The sequence below is a fragment of the Chelonia mydas genome, chromosome 18 (assembly GCF_015237465.2).
Source record: "Chelonia mydas isolate rCheMyd1 chromosome 18, rCheMyd1.pri.v2, whole genome shotgun sequence".
In the NCBI taxonomy this organism is placed as follows: domain Eukaryota; kingdom Metazoa; phylum Chordata; order Testudines; family Cheloniidae; genus Chelonia; species Chelonia mydas.
Window position 1 is genome coordinate 5,442,033 of NC_051258.2, and position 13,374 is coordinate 5,455,406.

A 13,374-nucleotide genomic window follows, 5' to 3' on the forward strand; every position below is an offset into this window, starting at 1 on the left:
GAACGCCACTAGCCGTCACCTTCAGCCCCCAACTAAAACCCCTCCAACGCATTATTAAGGATCTACAACCTATCCTGAAGGATGACCCAACTCTCTCACAAATCTTGGGAGACAGGCCAGTCCTTGCCTATAGACAGCCCCCCAACCTGAAGCGAATACTCACTAACAACCACATACCACAGAACAGAACCACTAACCCAGAAACCTATCCTTGCAACAAAGCCCGTTGCCAACTGTGCCCACATATCTATTCAGGGGACACCATCACAGGGCCTAATAACATCAGCCACACTATCAGAGGCTCGTTCACCTGCACATCCACCAATGTGATATATGCCATCATGTGCCACCAATGCCCCTCTGCCATGTACATTGGTCAAACTGGACAGTCTCTACGTAAAAGAATAAATGGACACAAATCAGATGTCAAGAATTATAACATTCATAAGCCAGTCGGAGAACACTTCAATCTCTCTGGTCACGCAATCACAGACATGAAGGTCACTATCTTACAACAAAAAAACTTCAAATCCAGAGTCCAGCGAGAAACTGCTGAATTGGAATTCATTTGCAAATTGGATACTATTAATTTAGGCTTAAATAGAGACTGGGAGTGGCTAAGTCATTATGCAAGGTAGCCTATTTCCCCTTGTTTTTTTCCTACCCCCCCCCCCCCCGTCCTTCTGGTTAAACTTGGATTTATGCTGGAAGTGGCCCACCTTGATTGTCATGCACATTGTGGGGAGAGTGGTCAGTTTGGATGAGCTATTGCCAGCAGGAGAGTGAGTTTGTGTGGGGGGGGGGGCGGGTGAGAAAACCTGAATTTGTGCTGGAAATGGCCCACCTTGATTTTCATGCACGTTGTAAGGAGAGTGGTCACTTTGGATAGGCTATTACCAGCAGGAGAGTGAGTTTGTTTGTGTGGTTTTTGGAAGGGGGTGAGGGGGTGAGAGAACCTGGATTTCTGCAGGAAATGGCCCACATTGATTATCATATGCATTGTGAAGAGAGTGGTCACTTTGGATGGGCTATTACCAGCAAGAGAGTGAGTTTGTCTGTGGGGGGGCGGAGGGTGAGAAAACCTGGATTTGTGCTGGAAATGGCCCATCTTGATGATCACTTTAGATAAGCTATTACCAGCAGGAGAGTGGGGTGGGAGGAGGTATTGTTTCATGGTGTCTGTGTATATAATAATGTCTTCTGCAATTTCCACAGTATGCATCCGATGAAGTGAGCTGTAGCTCACGAAAGCTCATGCTCAAATAAATTGGTTAGTCTCTAAGGTGCCACAAGTACTCCTTTTCTTTTTGCTAATAATTTTTGTTGCCCTCCGCTGGATTCTCTCCAGTTTGTCCACATCCCTTCCGTAGTGGGGGGACCAAAACTGGACACAGTACTCCAGATGTGGCCTCACCCAGTGCTGAATAGAGGGGAATCATCGCTTCCCTCAAACTGTTGGCAATGCTCCTACTAATGCAGCCCAATATGCCATTGGCCTTCAATTAGGATGGATGGGCCACATTAGCACTGACCCCCCCCCACTTCATAAGGCAGCTCCCATCTTTTCATGTGCTGTGTATTTATACCTGCCTCTGTATTTTCCACTCCAGGCATCTGATGAAGTGGGTTCTAGCCCAGGAAAGCTTATGCACAAATAAATGTGTTAGTCTCTAAGGTGCCACAAGGACTCCTCGTTGTTTTTACTGATACAGACTAACACGGCTGCCCCTGTAAGTAAGTAGAGAGGCTACAACAAGCGAGATGGGTTGGCCAGAGGCAGGGAAGTCCAGTGCTTAGAACAGGGGAACAAGAGTTGGGAGACTTGGATTCTTTCTGCCACTGACTCTTACCTAGTGTCCTTGGGCAAGTCACGTAACCTTTCTGCTCCCGTATCCCTATCTGTGGTGGGGACTAATACTTCCAAGCTGACAGGAGTGTTGTGCAGCTTCAGTTAATGGCAGCAAAGGGCAGTGTGGTTCTTGGATGAAAGGCACTGTGTGTGTGCATCTGAATCTGATTAAGTGCTGGGTTTTTGAGTGCCGTCCTATTCAGCTCTGAAAATACACCCCTGGGCTTTTCTCCTCTAGCCCATTGTTTGTGCATCCGAATCCTTTGATTAGTAGAAACACTACCCTGCGCGTATGAGGAATAACCCAAGGGGTGGTGTAAGTGCGCAAGAGGGAGACCCAGAGAGTCCAGGGTTCCCTCCCATGGGCACAGAGGGCAAGGTTAGGCTCTGGTAACATCAGTGCAGGTTTCTCCCCTTGCAGATTAGCTAAAAAGAAGAAAACCGGCAAGAAAAAGAAGGTGAAATTGGAGGAAATGGTGAACCCCCCTGCCCCCAGTGCCACGGAGGCTGGCGGGGACGGTGGCACAAACAGACTGAGTGAAGGAGCTGAGCTGAAGACAGACAGCAGGCTGCCCTCTCCGGAGGGCCAGGAGAGGCCAGGTGAGAGCAGCAAGCACTCGGCCCTGAGCCAGCTGGGCCTGCGGATCCCGGAGATGAAGGACACCTCCATGGAGAGCGTGGGGCAGCCGCTGAGCAAAGTGATTGACAAACTGAACGGGCAGCTGGACCCTAGTGGCTGGAACTGCCCCGTCGACCCCCCCGATCAGTCCTTTCGGACTGGTATACCAGAGGAGACCCCAGATGGGCCGCCCTCTGGCAGCTATATCGAGCGGATTTCGACCCCCATGGACTTCTACCGCTTTACCGTCGAGAGTCCAAACTCTCCTGCGCCAGGTGGTGGCGACCATGACCCTACAGGGGCTGGCCAACCGCCATATGTTCCTGGTAGCCCTGAGGCTGCTGGACAAGATGAAGAAGGAGGAGAGGGAGAAACAGCTGAGGCGGTAGAGGACGCTCAGGAGGAGGCAGATAAAACCCAAGCCAGTGAAACGGAAACTGTCAACATGGAGGCGCTCAGCAGGCTGAAAGGAGACCAGCCCAGTCCCTCTCTGAGCAGCGCTGAGGACTCGGGGGTGGAGGAGGGACAGGGCAGCCCGTCGGAAATGGCCCATCCATCGGAGTTCAGGTAAGGCGGAGGGGGTAGAGGGTGTCTTTGCAGCAGGACAGCTCCGACTCTGAGGATCTTTGGGCAGGACCCGGAAAGCAGCAGTGTGGGGAATGGCTCTCCGGATAAAGTTTCCCCTTCATGGGCGAGAAGAGCGGCTGTGTGAGACCGTTTGCTCCCCTCCTTGGTCTGAAGGAGCTGGGAGTTGAGGGGTGATTTTTGGGCGGGGGTGGGTCTGCCTTTTGGAATTGGGAGTTTCTGTAAGAGTTGGCTAGTGCTAGCTGAGATGTGCAGTTGGCTTTGTCTGGGTACTGGGGGTGGGGTGTTAAGTGATTGACACGGGTGCCTAGGGCAAGGATAGAGGCCTTGATATGAACTGAACAGAGCAGTCCATAAAAGAGGGGAGGCACAGCCCACCCATGTCATCCCAGATTTCCCCTCTGCGAAGGCAGGCCTTTCTGGGAAGTGGTGGGGAGCAGGGGGTAGGAGCCAGGGAGGGGCAAGAATAGCCACCTTACCCTGTATATTCACTGCTCCCACCGGTGACCCCTGGCCACATCCCCTGCCAGCCCTTGGCACAGCGGCCGCAGGAGCAGCTCACAGGTGAGTGGCAAGTTCAGAGCTGAGGCCACCCCAGGACTCGGGAGCTTGCAGTGCTACCTCATAATTCCACCACCTGCTGGGACCTGAGGGCGTCCACTACTGCACCTTGGGGGTGCGCTTGGGGCCCCTGAGATACTTCTGCAGGGAAGGGTCCCTACATATCAAACCCTCCTTCCCACTTCTCTCTTCTCTCAGGGTGGATAACAACCATCTATTGCTGCTGATGATCCATGTCTTCCGGGAGAACGAGGAACAGCTGTTCAGGGTAAGACTGGCCACGTGAAGGCAAACGCCTTCCTCAGCCTCCCTTACAGCAGCTGTGGTGCCGAATGTGGGTTATTGACTGAAGGCTGGGAAGGAGACACTAGCATCTGGGAACCGGTGGGTTCCTCTCCGTATGTATTCCTTCTCTGTCCGGGCAGCAGGGAATCTTCAGGCAGGTCCCATCTACACTAGGAAAGGTGCTGTGGTGCTGGGGATGGAGTGGAAGTTAAGGATAATCTAGGCATGGCCGAATATCTAAACAAATACTTTGCCTCAGTCTTTAATAAGGCTAATGAGGATCTTTGGGATAATGGTAGCATGACAAATGGGAGGATATGGAGGTAGATATACCATATCTGAGGTAGATGCGAAACTCGAACAGCTTAATGGGACTAAATCGGGGGGCCCAGATAATCTTCATCCAAGAATACTAAAGGAATTGGCACTTGAAATTACAAGCCCATTAGCAAGAATTTTTAATGAATGTGTAAACTCAGTGGTTGTACCGTATGACTGGAGAATTGCTAACATAGTTCCTATTTTTAAGAAAGGAAAAAAACGTGGTCCGGGTAACTACAGGCCTGTTAGTTTGACATCTGTAGTATGCAAGGTCTTGGAAAAAATTTTGAAGGAGAAAGTAGTTAAGGACATTGAGGTCAATGGTAAATGGGACAAAATACAACATGGTTTTACAAAAGGTAGATCGTGCCAAACCAACCTGATCTCCTTCTTTGACAAGGTAACAGACTTTTTAGACAAAGGGAATGCAGTGGATCTAATTTACCTAGATTTCAGGAAGGCGTTTGATACCATGCCACATGGGGAATTATTAGTTAAATTGGAAAAGATGGGGATCAATATGAAAACTGAAAGGTGGGTAAGGAATTGGTTAAAAGGGAGACTACAGCGGGTCATGCTGAAAGGTGAACTGTCAGGCTGGAAGGAAGTTACCAGTGGAGTTCCTCAGGGATCGATTTTGGGACCAATCTTATTTAATCTTTTTATTACTGACCTTGGCACAAAAAGTGGGAGTGTGCTAATAAAGTTTGGTTTCAGAGTAACAGCCGTGTTAGTCTGTATTCGCAAAAAGAAAAGGAGTACTTGTGGCACCTTAGAGACTAACCAATTTATTTGAGCATAAGCTTTCTTGAGCTACAGCTCACTTCATCTCACAAAAGCTTATGCTCAAATAAATTGGTTAGTCTCTAAGGTGCCACAAGTACTCCTTTTCTTTTTGCTAATAAAGTTTGCAGATGATACAAAGCTGGGAGGTATTGCCAATACAGAGAAGGACCGGGATATCATACAGGAGGATCTGGATGACCTTGTAAACTGGAGTAATAGTAATAGGATGAAATTTAATAGTAAGAAGTGTAAGGTTATGCATTTAGGGATTAATAACAAGAATTTTAGTTATAAGCTGGGGACGCATCAATTAAAAGTAACGGAGGAGGAGAAGGACCTTGGAGTATTGGTTGATCACAGGATGACTATGAGCTGCCAATGTGATATGGCCGTGAAAAAAGCTAATGCGGTCTTGGGATGCATCAGGAGAGGTATTTCCAGTAGCGATAAGGAGGTGTTAGTACCGTTATACAAGGCACTGGTGAGACCTCACATGGAATACTGTGTGCAGTTCTGGTCTCCCATGTTTAAGAAGGATGAATTCAAACTGGAACAGGTACAGAGAAGGGCTACTAGGATGATCCGAGGAATGGAAAACCTGTCTTATGAAAGGAGACTCAAGGAGCTTGGCTTGTTTAGCCTAACCAAAAGAAGGCTGAGAGGAGATATGATTGCTCTCTATAAATATATCAGAGGGATAAATACCAGGGAGGGAGAGGAATTATTTAAACTCGGTACCAATGTGGACACAAGAACAAATGGCTATAAACTGGCCATCGGGAAGTTTAGACTGGAAATTAGACAAAGGACCATCAGAGGAGTGAAGTTCTGGTATAGCCTTCCAAGGGAAGCAGTGGGGGCAAAAGACATATCTGGCTTCAAGATTAAACTTGATAAGTTTATGGAGGAGATGGTATGATGGGATAACATGATTTTGGCAATTAATTGATCTTTAAATATTCATGGTAAATAGGCCCAATGGCCTGTGACTGTGATGGGATGTTAGATGGGGTGGGATCTGAGTAACTACAGAGAATTCTTTCCTGGGTATCTGGCTGGTGAATCTTGCCCATATGCTCAGGGTGCAGCTGATTGCCATATTTGGGGTCGGGAAGGAATTTTCCCGCTCCCAAATATGGAGGAGGCCCTGGGGTTTTTTTGCCTTCCTCTATAGCATGGGACACGGGTCACTTGCTGGAGGATTCTCTGCACCTTGAAGTCTTTAAACCATGATGTGACTTCAATAGCTCAGACATAGGTGAGAGGTTTATCGCAGGAGTGGCTGGGTGAGATTCTGTGGCCTGCACTGTGCAGGAGGTCAGACTGGATTATCATGATGGTCCCTTCTGACCTTAATATCTATGAATCTATGAATAATATCGTTAGTGCATGGCCCCATTATAGCATGTCTGCCTTGTGGAGTAGGTGAGACCTGAGGGTGCCCTGGAGCCATGCTGCAGACAGGGGCATTTCGAAGGCTGTGGCGCAGTCTGGGGACACGGTTATTACACAGGCTAGAGGACCCAAGTGCACGTCAGCCATGGTGGAGGCCACCGCGTGCTGACTGGATCCTGAAGCTCGTAGCTTTGCACAGTGGAGATGGAATTGTGGCCGTGCTGCACGGGCGCCCATGGTAACTGTGGGCAGCGAGCATGGAAGTTCTGTTCTTTATGTGTCGTCTCTCCTCTTCTCGCAGATGATCCGAATGAGCACTGGGCACATGGAGGGGAATCTTCAGCTGCTCTATGTCCTGCTGACGGACTGTTATGTGTACCTGATCCGGAAAGGTAGCCCATCCCAGTGGCCTCTCTAAATTACCTTCTCGGGAGGCACCATGGAGGCCAGCAGGGGTCTTTGGTCTTCAGCAGGGGGTTTACCTGTAGAAGTCTAGATGTATCGTGAGGGTGGCGTGTGGAGTACACACCCCTATGGAAAGGGCTATCTGCCCCATAGGTTCACACCACAACCAGCTGGCTCCAGGACATTCATAATGCTACATATCAGCTGTTGGGGGAACCAGAGAGGGGCAGGCCTGCTTAGGTGACAGGCACGGTACCTCACCAGCCAGTCTGCCAGGGACAACCCTTCTGGCCCCTAGAAGTTCAGATCCCCTCCTCCTGCTCCTCAGAATCCCTGGGCTGCTAGTTCTGCGGACTGAGCTCCTGCTGCTAGGCGGTGGGCGAGATCTGGGCAAATCTCTGTGCTGCGTTTGGGGAGCGTCCTGCCCCTCTGCCCATACACCTGTTCTGTGTCCTATGCTAGGAGCAGCAGAAAAGCCGTACTTGGTGGAGGAGACCGTTTCGTACAATGAACTAGACTACATCTCGGTGAGTCCAGGCCTGTCGCTCGCAGGGCGCAGCAATGCGCTGGGGGAAGCGGAGGGGATGTGAAGGAAAACGCCTCTTGCTTTGCCTGGCTTTTCCGGTCCCCGGGGTCTGTCTCTCCTCTTGCTGTTGCAGGACGCAGAAGAACGACTCTTCCATGGCCGGGAGGTTTGCAGCCTCAATGCAGGTGACCTCACTGGGGATGCAGAGGGAAGCGCCTTTGCCTCCTCGGCCCTCTGGTGCCACCTCTACCTGCCAACATCATCCCATCCCAGCTGTTGCTCTGCCACTTGGGCTCCGACACAGCCTCTGCTGCTGGCTCCCCCCTGTGGCCTTTAGCCAGCAGTACATCGGCCTTTTCAGGGCACATTTGGGGTGCCTTTCCAAAGCCTTGTCCCCATCCTGCTCCTCAGCCTCCCTAATGAGCGCTTGTGTGTTACCACGACAGGTTGGCCTGGATCAGCAGACAGTGATGTTGGTCTGCACCAACCGTCGGAAGCAGTTCCTGCTGGACACCGCCGACGTGGCCCTTACAGAGTAAGCTCTACTGTTGTGTGCAAACGGGTTGATCTTTCCATGCGCCTGGGGTTATTTGTTGGCCACTCCCCTAGAGCCTCCGGGCTGCCCCTTATATCTGTGAAATTACTTGGGAAGCAAATGTATGTGATTCTAATTAAGGGTAGCATTTGGGGAGGGGCTGGATCTCATGATCTCTCTTTCATTGTTGTTTAAAAGTCCCAGGGCTGTTGCTCAGATTTGATGGTTGGTTTAATTACAACAATTTAGCCCCACAAATGGTTTGACTTCGATTGCATTAAAAGTTGCAAAATGCTCCCAACAGCTCCCTCTGCTGGTTGACATGCCGTGCTGTCTGCAGGGCCTGCTGCTTTCAATACCTCTCTAATTATCTTGACACTGCTTGCATTTGTTTGGTTCCCAAGACCCCCTGGGGTGACTGTGTTTTGCGGTGAATGGCTTTGCCTGTTCTTATTGCAGAAGAAAGGTTTGACATTAGCCTTCCCCCCATGATTGGGCTGTGACTGACTGGCTGCAGACAGAATAGGGATGAGGACAAATTGTCGGGTTTTGAGTTCACTGGCAAATCTGCAGCTCTGCTGTCACCATGTTGGGCAGGGAGAAGGTGGCTTGTGCCCTCTTGGACTCTTTAGGCCCCATGTGACCTCTTAGGCAGCGCTCTGGACAACTCTCTTGTAAGCCAGTTGAAATGTTCTCTGTTTGTTTTCCTTCCCAGTGTGTTACTTCAACGGGGCTTTGTAAGTTCAGGTCCCTGAGAGGAGTGTTCTCAGGCTCCTTCCCAGGGATCAGCAGCTTCAAAGCTTCCATTTCCTTGGACTCTTACTTTATATCAAGACCCTTTAGCACCTTTGGGCCCCCATCCTGCAGTTGGATCCATGTAGGTTGAACCTTATGAACCCCTTTGCGATATTGGTGGGAGGCATGGGTCTGCCCCTTTGGACCTGATTGCAGGATTGAGTCTGCACTATAATTTCTGAGCTGGCATCCCAGCTCTCCTTGTGAACTGTGCTCCAGAGGGGTGTTAGTCCGAGAGGTGACCTCAATGAAGATCTCCATTCTCCCCTCCCCCAGGTTCTTCCTGGTCTCCTTGAAGTCAGCCATGATCAAAGGTTGCCGAGAGCCGCCGTACCCCAGCATCCTCACCGACGCCACTATGGAGAAGCTGGCGCTGGCCAAGTTTCTGGCCCAAGAGTCAAAGTGCGAGGTGAGGTGGGAATTAGGAGTATCTTGAAATATTTTCTTCACTGACATCTCTTCTTACCAACGCACCTTCTGTGGAGAGGGGCTTCTTACTGGGCTCCTGCGCTCTATTCTGCAGTGCCCTCTTCCCACAGATATTAACTCAACTGTGCAGATCAGTCCTCGCCACCTGTCCCTGTTGTGGTCTGTTCGCTGCTCCATACCACCCCAGAGGTGGCTGCAGTTTCAGCAGCGGGGTCCTTCAGTGTCCCATCTGTCCTGCAGAGGGCTGGGCTGAGTTCAGTTGTTAGGAACTCCATGGAGACGCTCCAGTGGAAGGTGCTCTGTACCATGATTACACTGTATTAAGCCGTGTGCCATGTAGTCCCTCACAGGAGCGATTCTCTGACTTGCTGCCCGATCCTTTTCTGTCCAGGCCCTTAAGGCTCTCAGCCAGTCCTAGAGATGTGATTCCTGCGGTATGGACCCCCCAGGCCAGGCTGCTGCTGTCCCTGGGATTAGCCCCATTGCTGTTAGGCCTGGGAGATTGGTAACCCTTTGCTCAGTCTGCTGGTCTGTCTCTCACAGGCTTCCGATGTGGTCGTGCGCTTCTATGGCCTTGTTCACTGGGAGGACCCCATGGATGAGACATTGGGACCGGCCCCTTCCCTTTATGCTTCTTCTGAGAACTCGGTCACTAAAGAAGGCATCCTGCATTACAAGGCTGGGACTTCCTACCTGGGGAAGGAGCACTGGAAGACCTGCTTTGTGGTGCTCAGGTGGGAGTTGGGACTGCGTTCACAGGGGCATTCTGACAGGTCTGGAGTGTGAAGTGCTGAGGGAAGGCAATGCAGTGGGGAAGCCTTGTTGCTTGGTACGAACAGCCTTGTCTGGAGGAGCCTGGACACCCCTGGGCGAGTTCAGGATGGAAAGACACCAGAAATCCCATCCCAACCGTCAACCCTTATTGATCTTAGCAGATTGGCACCATAATATAAGGCTAACTTTTATCCAGGAGCAGGAGTGGGCCTTCTCCACACCCCTCACACCTTCAAATCTCCCTCCCGCCCACCCCCGTGGCTGCTAGATCGGGCGTTGTTTGGAGCCCATTATTGTTTCTGCTCCAGTAAAGCCAAGTGACCCCTCGGGGCAGAGCCAGAGCTGGGACTTGAGTCCAGTCCTGGTCGCTCATAGCAGCAGCCCAGGGAGCTAAGCCCTGGGCAGCCTGCACTTGATGTAAATGATACTCTTTTTGCTGCCCTTGTTAATGTTGTACCATGATAGCAAGAGATAGAGAATCCCAAAGATCCTATTGTCCTGAAGCCCAGGATGAAGTCCCCTGATAGAGACTTTATCCAATATCCAAGTGCAGAGCTGACCTGTGCTTCCTTAGCTCTCGTTCTGGTGAGGGACACGGGCTCCGGCTACAGCCAGCCTCTCATAGCATCAGTGTGGCTCAGTCCCGTTGCAGCCTGTGCTGTGCTAGCAGCAGGAATCCACTGTCTAGCAAGGAGGGAAGTTTATATGACAGCTGCTGGGCTAAAGTGAGGGGAGGTTTGTGTTGCTGGTCAGGCGGCACTAGCTGAGTTATCTGCTTTGTCTTGTGTTTCCAATCAGCAGCAATGGGATCTTATACCAGTATCCAGACCGTACTGACATTATCCCTCTGCTCTCCGTGAACATGGGGTAAGTGGGCACTAAGCATGTTAGCTGTGGTGCAGTACTGTAGCAATGTTCCTCTCCCTACTGAAGTTGTACCTGCCGTAGGCAGTTGATCGTGTCACTTGGTCTCATTAGAACTGGCCTGTGGAGTGAGCTAGGGTGTCTTTGTCTGCTGGAAGGGATGTGTACGCTAAGTACATGTGTTACGTCTCTGCACCTCCCAGTCTCTCGCACCAGGAGAAGGCAGCAGCCCACATTTAAGCTGAAGCGGAGAGCGGTGGACGGTCTTGGATGATTGGTAATGCGAGCCGGAGCCTTTCACCTGTATTTCACCAGTTGAGATCTCCCAGCAGCAGGGAGAGAAAGTCAGTGATATCTGAGGGGCATTTGGGCCTATGTGAAATGAGTTGGGGGGAAGACCTCAGGCCAGTCCCTAGTGTGCAGGGGTCTGTGTTCCACATCAGAGACTACCATTACAGACAGCTGACGGTCGAATGAGCCATGGAAACTGGACTCACCCGCCTGCCCCCCAGGTCCCTGCAGGTTGGGACTGAGGTACGGAAGCTGGGCAAGGTGAGGCCACTTGCACTGTGCTGGAGATAAGTGCATCCACTTCCCAGGACTGTCGATCCAGCGCTAAGATCATTTGAAGCATACATCTGCTGGGGATAACTACACAGGGATTCCCCAGCGGTTGGCAAGCTGTTAGCAGTGATCCCCGGGTGCAGAGATCAGTCGCTGAAATACAACATGGCAGAAACTCTTCTCTTTCTGTGTTAAGTCAAAATTGGTAGGGATCTGGGAGTCAGGACTCCTGGGTTCCATTCCTGGCTCTGCCACCGACTCCTTGTGTAACCTTGAACAAGAGGCTTAGTCAGTGACTCGGTTTCCCCATTTATAGCAAATGAGTTATTGTTTGAAGCTTTAGGCCTAAGCATGTGCACAAGTGCCTGTGAAATCCGTGGGAGCCCCAACCTGTATCTGAGAGCAGAGTATTCCCGTTAGCAATGCAGTGTTCCCTGAGTTTGGACCCTCCCATGTAAATACCTTCCCCACCCCCACCTCTACGTGCCCCTCTAGGGGCTCTCTGCTAGCCCACCTCACTTGCTCTCCACTCCCGGACGGTGCAGAGGAAGAGAAGCCAGGTTTCTAAGCCATAGCGATTAGAACCAACATGTCAACTTGCACCTGGGGACCCAGTGCTGCTCAGAGGGCCTGGACATGCTGGACTCACCGCGACTCGTTTCACCGAGCACCGAGTTTGCATTCTGTGCCAGCTGAAGCTTCAGAGGGCGTTGTGCTAACCTAACGGGAGGTGGTGAAAGTCTGGGGTGATGGTGAGACCAGGAATGCCACAGACTCTGAGCTACCTAGAGACGGCCCAAAGCAGGCCTGAGTCATCGCTGCTAGCTGGGTGTCTGGAGGGATATAATTACTCTGGGATTGTGAGCTTCTTGGGCAATGAGTGCTGCAGTGGTATATCCACCCCGCTACCCCCACCCAACATTACCTCCATCCACTCCAGTCCGAGCCTCAGCCAGCTTGTCATCGGCCAGGCCCCAGTTTTGGCCAGACACTGAGAAAGCTTGGAATCGACCAGGCCGAGATCAGGAGCCGTACGTCAGAGCTAAGAATCAGCACAGCCCTGAGCACCTCCCAGTCACTTCCAGTGGCTTCTCATGTGCATTGGAGTGGGGGAAAGGGCAGAACGAAGCCCGGAATCACCCCACATGAGGGGTCCTCTGGCTGATGGAAGGTGAGGAGCCTCAGGGCCTGTGAGAGGAACATCTGTAACACCTGGTGATGTTGAGGCACGTCCTGCCCTCCCTGGAGCAGTGTGCCCAGACGCCTGGTGGATCTGGGCCCTTTGCTCTCCTCCCTTGTGGTCGTCTCTTAATCTCTGATCTCTGCTTTCTGATCCTTTCAGGGGGGAGCAGTGTGGCGGGTGCCGGCGATCGAACACCACAGATCGCCCCCACTCCTTCCAGGTGATCCTGACCGACCGCCCTTCCCTGGAGCTCAGCGCCGAGAACGAAGAGGAGATGGCAGACTGGATGCAATACTTGTGCCAGGCCGTATCCAAAGGGGTGAGCAGCTCCCTGTGCGCTCGCTGATCTGTGTGCGGCACAGGGCCACTTTGCATCGTGCCAGGCCATGATCCATTTTCCTGACCCTGAAGGGAAACCTGCCAGCCAATGAAACCGTTGTGTAACACTCTGCAGTTAGCGTGCAAGAGGTGTGGGGGGGGTGGAGATGAGGGCTGCGGTCCAGCATCATCATCATCTGTAAATTACACACCGTTTTGTCCATCTGCTTCACATCCATCCCATGCATAAAGGAGCCAGGCTCTCCAGCTCCCTCCCAGGGGTTCATTGAAACCTGTTAGAGGGCTTATTCCTTCACCCTCCCACTTCCCTGGTCCTTCTCGCATGAACAGAGAGCAACAATACCCAAAGTCCGAAGGTGCAAACAATTCGATGTTTATTGGGGTGAACTTTCAGCAAACTTAAATCCAAGTTCCTTTTTCCTTATTTTCGAATCCTAACTTACTTCCTGTTTGCCCCTAATTTATATACTAATATTCTCAGCTATACCGTAACCAATCATTTTACTGAAATTTACCTAACCAATCCTAACATAGGTTTCAGAGTAGCAGCCGTGTTAGT

At 51.3% G+C, this 13,374-nt stretch overlaps 1 protein-coding gene across 2 annotated transcripts in view; it reads left to right on the forward strand.

The window, feature by feature from the left end:
• PLEKHM2 (pleckstrin homology and RUN domain containing M2) overlaps positions 1-13,374 on the forward strand; it is a 72,403-nt gene that overhangs the window by 51,632 nt on the left and 7,397 nt on the right. For both annotated transcript variants that reach the window (XR_006286506.1, XM_037881053.2), the window contains exons 9-17: positions 2,271-3,035; positions 3,813-3,882; positions 6,703-6,793; positions 7,269-7,333; positions 7,779-7,867; positions 8,939-9,071; positions 9,635-9,825; positions 10,667-10,732; positions 12,636-12,795. Coding sequence is in view for 1 of the 2 variants with exons in the window: in XM_037881053.2 (XP_037736981.1) it covers positions 2,271-3,035; positions 3,813-3,882; positions 6,703-6,793; positions 7,269-7,333; positions 7,779-7,867; positions 8,939-9,071; positions 9,635-9,825; positions 10,667-10,732; positions 12,636-12,795 (1,630 nt within the window). In the remaining variant the exon portion in view is untranslated. The remainder of the gene's footprint in view (positions 1-2,270; positions 3,036-3,812; positions 3,883-6,702; positions 6,794-7,268; positions 7,334-7,778; positions 7,868-8,938; positions 9,072-9,634; positions 9,826-10,666; positions 10,733-12,635; positions 12,796-13,374) is intronic.